Consider the following 12,356-nt stretch of genomic DNA (forward strand, 5'->3'; position numbering starts at 1 on the left):
GCAGGGTGGGGGGTAGTAATATATGGATTACGGAGCTTTACAGGTAAGTAAACATTTAAATAAATAAAACGAATTTCGTTGCACGCACTGCTTCACATTTGGGAATGCAGTGCACGCAACACAATTTGTTTTATTTATTTAAATGTTTACTTACCTGTAAAGCTCGGTAATCCATAGATTACTACCCCCCAACCTGCCCCTCCCACTCCCCACGTCACCGCCCTGCAGGTACACCCATTACGGACCGCGACTCATCATACATGATATTATAGACTACCAAACGTTAGAAGTGGTGCATCCACACGAATAACCCAACCAGGCTTCATTAAATACTTTTCTTCAGCACTCTCTGCACTGCAAGGACTCCAGCCTCTCAGCTTCATGGATCTCTGCTTCATCCACCAGGCCATGAATGGCTAAAGATGTGAATTCCTGCAGATCAAACTAGGCACTGATAGGCTTAAATGCACCCAACTGCAGTACACCACTTATTAATGACTCAATTCATTAAGGAGCATCTGTGGTAGGACTTCAGGCGCTGTACATGCAGCAAACCTCTGGAAGGCCACCCTGAAGCACATTCACTGCATAGCGGGCGACCACTTTTCATAGCACTCAAAACTTGTGTCTCCTGAGACTTTGCACGTAGATGTTAATAGGTAAATTTGAAATTTTGCTCATCTCACACTTACCCTGTTGGGATCAGATGCAGCTCCTAATTGGCAGCTGTGACATCTGCTCCTGTATCCATCTCACCTTCCCACATTTAGCAGTTTAGGACTTCTCAGGCTTGCATCCGTCTTTGGTGAGACCCAACCATGCACCGATTATCCCAATCACATCAAGCATGCTATTCATTAATCAAGTCTCTATCTCGCACAATTGCTGCAGTGACAACAGCAATGTGATGCGGCCACCATAATTGACACCAGAGTTTTTGTTATACACAGGAAATAAATCCTCCAGTCATGCACTAGTGCAATAACTCATGAATAAGACTATGGTTAAATCACCTTTGTTCCCTGGTACAAAACCCTACACTGATGCATATGCATGCAGTAGGTGTGTTAACACAGTACCGCTGTGACATGGCCCAGGACACATTGCAAGCTACCACAAAACACCAATATTGTATGAGGTGGTTCAGACGCCACTATGTCACGGTACCAAATACATATGGAAACTGCAAGTGATTCACAAAAAGAGGCTGAGACTTAAATGATTGCACCTATCACAATGTTGGAAATGTTTCGAGAGAGTGGTGTCAGATCTTGGGGATCAGCCTCCTAAACCCCCATAAGCAGATATACTCCACCAATTATTTAATGAAAAAATCAGCACCCACTGTTTGTTTAGGATAAGACCAAAAAAAGAAGAAAATGATTATTCATTCAAATCCCTCAGTTAAGGGTTGCACAGACTTCAATCAGATTCATGTAGACATGATATTTCTTCAGAATTCTTTATTCATGTTGTACAAAATGTTCAGAAAATGTTGCCAACACGTTTCACCCATTTCCAGAGACTTCTTCAGGACTTCGTCCTTATAGCGTTATTTCCCTCATAACATCTATTTGTATTGAGATTTTTCAAATTAAAAGTATACCTTAATCAGAAAGCTCGGAGTCGCCGTAATTTTAGAGGAATGTTCGCGGTTGCATAGTGAAACAGTCTTAGCCGATGTCGGCAGTCGAATCTAAGTGGCAACAGCTGATGTTTCACACTGTCTCCAGGAATTATGTCCCTTAACTGAAGTGTTTTGAATGAATAATTATTTTCTTCTTTTTTTTGTTCTTATCCTAAACAAACAGTGGGTGCTGATCTTTTCATTACATATGGAAACTATGGCTGTTTGCTGTGGTTGGTTGATGGTCGTCTGTATCTGCGATAAACTCTATTTTTCTGTACTTTTGCCCTTTGTAATTGAGCAACATGGTGTGCAGGGACATGGTCCATGACGTCTTGTAGATTGTGACAGCATCCAACATAGTTGTCAATCAGCCCAACACTCTTGCAACCATGCATCGCCTGTTGCAGTCTGTGACAATTAAAGCAACCATTCCTTTCTGACTAAGTATAACAGGCCATGCTAATGGCCACTGTGTGCTATAAAATTCTTATAACATACCACATCAGGTCTAAAGTGGTGAACTACTCATTTTGGTACTGCACCAGTGCCCAGCGGGCCACATGCTAGTGGGTGGCTTTCACGGCTGGATGAGATGTAGAAATCCAGGAGTCCTACAGGTGCCCCCTTTAACATGGACGACTGCCACACCCACCTTGGCAGCAGGCTTGCTCTTCTGATGCAAAGTAAGATCTTTCTACATGTAGATTGTTTATCCAGGCCAGAATAGTGAAGCTGCAGTGCATTTGAGGGACATTGTTTCTTCCGTGGATGACTGGAGTGGAAGCCTGAAGCTTGGGCCTGTGTCTTAAATAATCTCCGTACAGAGGTGATAACAGAAGTTCGACAGAGGAAAAAGAATGGACAAGCTACATTCTGTATCAGCAACAGCACACTGAGCAGCTGGAATTCAGGCTGGAATATAGTTTTGTTGTGGTTAGCATGGTAGCTGCTTTAGAAAACTGGTAGGACATTTTGGGGCTTGGAAAGCCGAAAGATTCTGCCCTTGACTGCGTTCGTTTCTGGGAAGATTTTATGCATCAATAAAAGATTACAGGCCTTATTTAAAGTTTAGATGATGGCATTCCCCCATTACAAACTTGGCGGATATCCTGTCTGCTGCATTACAGTGATTACAACCATGAAACTTGTAATATGGCTGACAGAATATCTGCAGTGCTTGGGATAGAGTAACACGTCTACCAAACTAAGTAAGGCCCTCCTTATGTGAACACATCTAAGACCAGTTTGGCCTTCGTCTCATTCAGAAATAAATATCCATATTGGTGCAGAGCATATTTACTCAATCATTATCTGTTATCCATGAGCTAGTTAATATTGATTTGGTCTCCAGGTGGGGGTAAAACCAGGTGTTAAGTTTGTACATCTGAAAATGGCCCTAATGCCGTTGGTTACATCTTGCTTTCACATCTAGGTATTAAATAACAAGGGTGGACAAAGAACTCTATGGCTGCCACTTGAAACCTGGAAGATTTATCTGCAGTTCTGGAAGAATTATTTCAGCCCCTCATCACAGCCTTTTAAACAAAATGTATTTTTAGATGGAACCTGTGCAGCGCATGCGCTGCTCTGCGAGGCATGCTGTAGTCGAGTATGGACTTGAAGCCCCGCCCACTCTCTGCCCATATTTGTCATTGGCTTGTGTCATTGTCCTTCATAAATGCTGTCTTCTGATTAATTTATAGGCTTGTTAGTCCCTCCTTAGTAGCGCCTTTGTCCATCTGTAACTTCCCATGAGGACTGGCTCGTTTACTGCGGTTGTTACACGATACATCCTGTTTCGCCTGTAAGCACTATTTTTGTTAATGAGTTTCTCCTAGTGCAGGCACAGCATGCTTTCCTGCAACATTCAGTGCGCCATGGGCGCTTTTACTTTACAAGCAGCCCGGACAATGGCGGACTCTTCTTTAAAAATGCAATAGGTCTTGCATTTACTAGAGTTTGAGCTATTGCCATTGTAAATGACAATGCCTTTTAATCATATGTTAATTATCAAACAGATAAATAAAAGGCACTATCATTTACAATGCCAATAGCTAAAACTCTCGCAAATGAGAGACCTATTGCATTGCAAATGCTTGTTTCAATAAGTGAGCAGTTTCTGCCACATACATCCCGCTTTTCCCATATCGTAAAGGATACAGCATGGCTTGGGGGGGAAATTAGAAAATCAGTCTTCACTGTGCAAGGGACTGACATTTATGAGCAGACTGCACAGTCCACGAAGCAGAGTGGGTCTTTTCTGGTAATTAGTGTCATTAGTTTACATTTCACAGAATTCTGACATGTGGAACAACCAGATACTGTGCATTAATTGTAGCGCTGTCGCCGTAGATTCTAGCAATATCATGCATTTGGGGAAGATCCCAAAAGTGTTTTACGTCTAGCGCTAAGTATATGTATATATAACAAAAATAAATATTTTGTGATCAGGGCCACTGGAATGATGTGATCCTGTGGCTGCAGCTTTTTTGCATGATTATAGATTTGTCCCATTTGCGTTATAACACATCATCTGAGGCATAAACTGCATATTTGAACAAAAAATAATTTATTTCTAGCTCAAATGGAATAAAAGTTAATAAAACATTGCAAAGCATTTTTCTGCACACTCTAACGTACTTCGCAAAGATTGACAATTCATCTTTTAGTTGCTTATTTTTGTATTTGGATCTTAAATTGGTACTAATAAGGTGAAATATTTTCCAAGACAGCATTACCGTGTGTAAAAATGACAAAATAAAGAATACTACCATAAAAGGTGCCGCATTATGCCACATACTTTGTCTTTTCTTCCCGCATAATGCATAGTCAGTCCTTCTGCATAATTTGTCTTCTTCTGCCGCATAATTCCAGCAGTCTAGTATTAATGGTAATGATATATTGCCAACATGATCTGTCATTGGACATATAATAGATTTAGGAGTATGTGCTAAAATCTGCAAAGAAAAGAACCCCAACTTTGTATTGCCTTTTCTCTTGTTTCTTGTGGCTCCTAAAGAACTAATAGGAACATTATACATTAGGTAACTGGATATTCCCATTGGATTTAATGAATATGGCTGAAAATACTGGAAACACAAAGGAGCAGAAATAAAGTACAGATAATTATTTTACGAATTGTGCGCCAACACTCCTAAGTTCACGCTATGCATTCCCGTGTAATGTAAGTGGGAAAAAAGGTTGCCGAGTTAATTTAATTTTTATTCACTTGTGTTTGATAAATAACTTTTTGATCCCTGATCCACAGAGTGCATTGTGAGTGTAAAGAAAAAAACCAGAAAGTTAGGTGTAAACTTATTTTATGTATTTTTTTATCTGTAATGTGCATTTGTGAATGGCCATTTTCTCGAGTTTCCTACTTCAGCAGTTTAAAATGGTACTTTTCAACCAGATAGGAATTTTCAATTAATTATTTTTTCTTGCTCTGCCAAAGCTTCTTTTCATCATGCCTTAAGACATTGCTATCTGGCAGCATAATGAAGCATTCAGGACAATTACCAACGCTGAATATTTTAAAGGCTCCTCGTGGGATAAAGACTTTGTAGACATTATTTTCTCCAGGGTGTTCATGCTGGTCTAGACTAATTACTGATTGCAGTAGGCAAAACTGAATGATGTAAATGCTTTTGCAAATCAAATGTACTAATGCAGGCATTATCACTATACAATCTGAAAATCAGCATATTCTGCACAACATCCAGAGCAGCTACTTTGATACAAATCTAATATGTAAAAACATTGGGCCTGATGCTGGAGGAAATTCAATGGGTGGTTTTTCGTCGACTTTAACACAGGCTCCATGCTCTAAACATGCTCTAAACTGGGCTATTTCTATTCTTTTAAATACAAAAATAAACTAGATTTATTTTTCTAACTTTACATACGTGTCCCTGTTTGGTTAGTTATATCTATGTATCTGATATTGACATGACATCTCCCTAAACTTGATGCATTTACCTTTTCACTCCTAACATTACTATATGAACTATTTAAATGTCTGATGATATTATGCTAATAAGGTATCTCATACGTTTTAATTAGCTTCCAACGACATGTGCTTTGTGGAATTATTATTAATTACTAACTAAATGTTGACCCTGTTCACTGAGAGGAGCTCCTCGGATTTATTTTCGAAATAGAGCATTTATGTGAACTATACAGTGCCGTGCTAGGAATATAACCTACATTCATTCATAAATATCTGCAAAGAATTTCAGCACAGTCAAAGGAATCAAATGTTCATTGATACTCTCACACCCTTCTGAAAATAGAAGTACTTCTACCAACATAACCAGTCATGCTTATTTTACCACATACAAGAAAGGAGTTCCTCCAAATTCTAAGGTGATCGCTAGGCCAAGAAGGAAAATTTACCTCCAAGGGCCTGGTGAAATGTAGCTTTTCTCACCTGTTTGAAGTCCCTGAGATCATTCTGTTGTTGATTCTATTGAGGAAAATGTAAAAATCCCTGTGTCTACACCATTTAAATTCCTATCCTAGAAAAATATGAATAAGAAAGGTAAAGCTTCTTTCATCTCCAAGGGCAAGCCCAGAGGACTGTAGAGTTGACTTTGGCAGCAGGCAACCCATAAGAAGGGTCCCCACCCACTTTGCTGATTAATGGAAGGTACAGTTGGCATGAGAATCACTGCCTGGAAAAAAAATCCATCCTTAAACGTTCCCTTTTCCTATTCTCTACGACCCTCATAGCTCTGTTTAGAAGACAAGTATGCTCTGGGTGCCTGCGGGCCAACAGTGGTGTGAGATCTGGAAAGGCATTTGATCACCCGTTTATCAAATATAGGCAGCTTTAGTAAAAAATAACGCAATGTCAATCTTTGGAGATTGTACCACTTTGTTCGCCATAAGTTGGCAGGGTATGCTCAGACGTGAGTCCCTTGCTCACTTTGCCACTGGATTCAAGCAAGCCTAGCTGAAGACAGCTATAATGCCAGAAACCGGTCTTAGGAAGCTTGTTTCCGGTCCAGGGAAGGCATGGCTTGGCAGTTCGGGCTGGACTGTTCCCATGAGGCACAGGGTCAGACTGCTTTGCATATTGTCACATCTGAACTGGGGTGGCAGAGTAGGCTAAAGAACGGTGATGGATTAAACCCAGATCTGTTGACTGGGTGTGAGTGTTTGATTGGTTCAGATGCTCCGTCCATCACCACCCCCTTTTGTACCGCTTTATTCGCCATAAGTTGGCAGGGTATGCTAAGATGTGAGTCCCTTGCTCACTTTGCCACTGGATTCAAGCAAGCCTGGCTGAAGACGGCTGTAATGCCAGAAACCGGTCCTAGGAAGCTTGTTTCCGGTCCAGGGAAGGCATGGCTTGGCAGTTCGGGCTGGACTCTTCCCATGAGGCACAGGGTCAGACTGATTTGCATAAAGCCATGTCTGAACTGGGGTGGCAGAGTGGGCTAAAGAACGGTGATGGATTAAACCCAGATCTGTTGACTGGGTGTGAGTGTTTGATTGGTTCAGATGCTCCGTCCATCACCACCCCCTTTTGTACCGCTTTGTTCGCCATAAGTTGGCAGGGGATGCTGAGACGTGAGTCCCTTGCTCCCTTTACCACTGGATTCAAGCAAGCCTGGCTGAAGACGGCTGTAATGCCAGAAACAAGTCCTAGGAAGCTTGTCTCCAGTCCAGGGAAGGCATGGCTTGGCACTTCGGGCTTGATTTTTCACATGAGGCACAGTGTCAGACTGGTTTGCATATGGCCATGTCTGAACTGGGGTGGCAGAGTTGGCTAAAGAACGGTGATGGATTAAACCCAGATCTGTTGACTTGGTGTGAGTGTTTGATTGGTTCAGATGCTCCGTCCATCACCACCCCCTTTTGTACCGTAATCTTTGCAGATGAGTCAGCTATACCATCTTAACCTTCTTTCGTTGTCTAGTTGTCCGTCTGGAAATTAATACATGTACAGTGAATTTGCGAACCATGCATAGGTCAATGTTTGCAAATGTGAACGTTTGCAAATGTGCTTGATAGAAAAGAAAACCCACTAAGAGAGTGTTAGGTGGTGGGTGGATTTTAGTGTATCTGAAATAAAAGAGCAACATGAAGAGGAGTTCTCTGCAACATATGGTGTGTTTATAAGGCGTTCAAATTCAAATAAAGATATAGACAATTAGATAGATAACAAGTATAAACCAAACACAAATACATATTGAAGATTGCTAACAATGTTTGGAATGGGTTTATGTCGGAACATGATTAGCAAAAAATATGGCCTGACATAAATATTATGTCCAAAATCCTATTTCCAAACATATCATTCACAGGAGTAAGATTTTCTATTAATAACTCAAATGGTTCGATATAATTTGTAAATTATATTTATGCCATGCTATTTCTGCCAGATGATTTTTGTTTACAACATTTTATAAGTACACCATTGAAGGAGCACCATCACAATCAGGATTATGTTGGTGGTGGTGTAAGGTCAAACACCATCACAATTAGACTTGTATTTAGCAAATGTACTTTTGAACAGTGTGTGTAGGAGACACAGTGGTCTTTTTAGTACCTGCTGGTAATTACCCATTGTGTATCTTTTCTGGCCTCCAGTATTTTTGTGTTTGTATACGTTTTGAGTGTCTTGTACTTTCAATCATCTAAAAGAAAGCATGTTAGCCGTACGTAAAATATTGTACAATATTTGTAGCATAAGTAAAATTAATAAATTAAATCTATTATTATGGTTCATGATTTAATAGTTAAAGGCAATATGTGGTTTATTTAAGATGATTTAAATTCAGGTTGTAGACCTGTGGAGGCAGAGTTGAGCACTGATTACAAGTTATGTGGTGTAGAACTCCTGTGTAAAATTCCACTCTGCACAAATATCAGTTAGTCGGCATTCCCACACCATGTACGGCATCTGCTTTTACTAGGTGAATTTTCCCAACTTGCTGCAGGAAGGACCACATTGCAATATGTGGATTATTTAAGATGATTTAAATTCACAATGATTAAAATGGTATTTTGTTCTCTCTTCAGGTGACCTGCCTTCATGATTTCTTTGGTGATGACGATGTGTTTATTGCTTGCGGACCAGAGAAATTTCGATATGCACAAGATGACTTTTCTTTGGACGACAATGGCAAGTACTCAATAATTGTATTTTCTATCTACTTTCGCCATGTAATACTGCTATTTTGCCATGGAGTACTTAAACTGTCATTGGTTGATCGTGGTCTCTGCCGAACAATCTAAGCACTTATTTCTTGAATGAGAAGTTAAGAGATTTTTGTACTTGCAAACATCCTGTAATTCTTGCCAGTACTATGATTTCTAACTTTAAACTGGGACTCTGCATGGTAACTTTCCTAAGAAAACAGGATTTCTACTCCCCTTTTAAGTTGTTGTAAGAAAAAAAATCTGTGACGTCTATATATTAATTTTATTTCTATTTAAAATGTGTATATATGTGGACATTGCATTAGGGTGTCAGAGTGCAATAGAGAGAGCCAAAGCAGGGAGAATATGTCTACAAATTGCAGATTACAGTTATTTATGATAACCTACTCACAGGAGCAGAGAGTTGATAATCTAGTGCTGAAATGCCATCTAAGTATGTGGACACCCACAAACGTACTCATTTTGAGTTTCAAACACCTTGCATCCCCTTCCCACCTGAAAAGGGTCAGAAATTTGCATTTAACAATGGTGCCGTTCCAGATTACAAAGAGGATCGGAGAACCGTCTAAAAATTGGTGCAGATGCAGGGAGAGATTTTGCATCAAGTGGAAATATATTTTCAGTCTGGAGATTAATTAAAAAATAGCAGATATATTTTAACTTGCTTAGAAGATTGTTGCATGAACAAATATTCACATGTATGTTTGCTTGTGTGAAAATGGCATTCACAAATGTTCTCCAGGAGGTCTTCTAGAAATTTGATCTGATCACTGGTCTGTAGTTGTGAAGCTACACTGAGATGAGGTTGTAGACCTGTGGAGGCAGAGTTGAGCACTGATTACAAGTTATGTGGTGTAGAACTCCTGTGTAAAATTCCACTCTGCGCAAATATCAGTTAGTCGGTATTCCCACACCATGTACGGTGTCTGCTTTTACTAGGTGAATTTTCCCAACTTGCTGCAGGAAGGACCACATTGCAACCTGGCCCCATTTTCTGGACCCTGCCCAAACATCAGCCTAGACACGGGAGAGCATGTAATGTTCCCCCTGCCAGGTAACTACTTCTTCCCTCTCTCTCCATTTTTTACGCCATGCGTTGGAACCACTGCAGACATGTAGCACATACTTAGAGCAGGTAGTAACCATCAGCGTAAAACCCTTGGAAACTGGAGTCACAAGCAGGATATCAGCTGTTAACAAAGGTTACGCTCAGTTATTCCCCATTGTATGGGGTTAAACTGAGAATGATTGGACTTCCATGTGGAAATTCTGGCGGGTATTGAAAACTCCGGACACATGGATTGCAAGGAATTCTGCATTCCAATGCAATGGCTGGCGAAGAGAACGGTGCACAGGCTAAACCTTGTATAGGTGAGGCCCCTGCCTCTTATTCATTGGATCCTTTATTACATACACATGCATCCATGAGAGAGGATTGCTTCCTTGTGTAACCTGGCCAGGTTGGCATTCGAGAAGGGCTTTTCAATCCTCCTGAAATTCTGTAGCTCTGCTGCTTTCAAAATAGTTCTTCCTTCATGGAGCAGGTGCTTCCCTACTCAAATACTCCCCATCAGGGGCGCTACAATTCTTCCTCAGAAGACATCCTATTGGCACCTTGTAATGATGTAGTATCTCATTTACGGCTGACAGTTGGCTGGGACCTGCAGCTCTCTTGCAAAAAGATCAACTTAAACATAGTTCCTAAACACGATAATGTGCACTAAAATTCAACTTAATGCAGTCGAAAAGTTCAAAAGTGTTTGATTTTATTAGTGTGTGGCGCTAATGGACTAATTTTACTAAGTATGTCTAGATATATGTATTACTCACATGCGGTGCTTAACGAGAAGGAAGTGAATCACCCTACACCCTCTAACCTGAATCACTAGTTTTGGACAATAAACTTGTGGAACTCTAGCACACGCAATTCAATGAATTCAAGTACTCAATAGTCCGTCCAGTAATAGAAAATGAAAAGGAATCTTTTCCTTTCGCTTTTCTTATGTTCCTTTTTTATTTTCGGCCCGTTGGCCTCTTTTCTTGTCTTTATAGCCAGCCAATAGAGCCTATTGCAGGAAGCAGCAAAGCAACCAGGTCTTGGCCAGCACAGTAATTTCCTTAAGCCCAGCACGTTTCGTGGGAAAACACTTCCTCAGGGGCTGGAAGTTCGAAAGTCAATGCTGAGGCATTTTTTAACGGCAACATAAGTCTTTAAATCAGCCCACTTCCTGCAATAAAGAAATGATTAGATATACTCACCCGAGAAGTGGCGTCTTCTATAGCAGGCAAAAGTTGGTTTGGGATATATATATATATATATATATCTTCACTCGATCCTCCTCTCGCTCGACGAAGGGATGACAAGCCACGCCAGCCAGGTACGGTCAAAATTTCTTTATTGGGCACAAAACAAGACGCGTTTCGAGCTCACGGGCTCTTGGTCACATGACCACCACAGACATTTTGCGATTGATATAGAAAACAAATCATAACAAAGGAAGAGAGACTCTGTGTTAAACTTTCACACAGGGTTCCCAAAGGTGCAGTTTTTATAAAATACATTTGATTTTAGTTTATAAAGGCACACTTCCAAGGTGTATGGTGTATTTTAGCACATGGTATTTGATGAATTTAACGATTGTTTACAAAAAATCATGGGTATAGTACCCTAATTCATATTCATTTCAGAAAGCTAGAGGTACACAGACAGGAGGACAGAGTACTATTATTGAAGAAAAAGACATAGAAGGTAGGGGCCAGGGGAGATGAGAAGGGTCAGGAGAGAAGATTTGAGAAAGGAGACAGAAAAGGAAAGCAGGTTAATTTCGGTGTAGTACCCTATGAATCAATCTTTTATCCAAGCTTAGTTTTCAATTCATCCCATATCCCTCCGTATCTTATGTATCCTCCCCAACCCACCCATTTTCTAAGTATATCCATACTAAGTCAGAGATTGTAGAAGCTAATAAACCAAAAATAAAAATAATTGAGTGTATATAAGAAAATCACATTCCTCGAGAGTTATACCCTTTCTACCCATTACTAGGAGTTCCAAAGTAAAATATCTATATATATGTCAATATATACCCCGTGCTCTTATCACTAATGTGTACGTTTTTGTGGAGTTGTTGTGCTCGTAACCATATCTTCTATCCGTGATGCACATTATCACTCCATCAACAGCCCGGTTTCTAGAAGAGGTAAAAGTGAGAGGGTTGTGATTAGTTTCATAAATAACCATAATTGGTTGAACATATATAGATAGTACAATCTCATCCTAACATCTCAAATCTCAACATTAGTCTTGGTCCTCCTTGTCACCAATCAGCTAACAATACACCAAAGATCACCCAATTGACTGTACAATAACATCAATTATAAGTTTAAAATCAGATTGTCATGGAATCTGAGTATCCAGAAGCGGGTAGGAAAGGTCTCGGTCAGAAAAATCATAAATGTACTTACATTTCCTCGTCAATGTTCATCCCCATAGGGGCGATACTGCCTGTCTGAAGGATGAACTTAGACTCTGCTCTATGTAGTGCTGTAAATCTGT

General features: G+C 40.2%; 1 protein-coding gene across 14 annotated transcripts in view; it reads left to right on the forward strand.

The window, feature by feature from the left end:
- DCX (doublecortin) overlaps positions 1-12,356 on the forward strand; it is a 414,555-nt gene that overhangs the window by 189,769 nt on the left and 212,430 nt on the right. For all 14 annotated transcript variants that reach the window (XM_086918434.1, XM_086918436.1, XM_086918429.1 and 11 more), the window contains one exon: positions 8,660-8,762. In XM_086918434.1, the coding sequence (XP_086774560.1) occupies positions 8,660-8,762 (103 nt within the window). The remainder of the gene's footprint in view (positions 1-8,659; positions 8,763-12,356) is intronic.

Source organism: Lissotriton vulgaris, chromosome 4_1, assembly GCF_964263255.1.
Source record: "Lissotriton vulgaris chromosome 4_1, aLisVul1.2, whole genome shotgun sequence".
NCBI lineage: Eukaryota > Metazoa > Chordata > Amphibia > Caudata > Salamandridae > Lissotriton > Lissotriton vulgaris.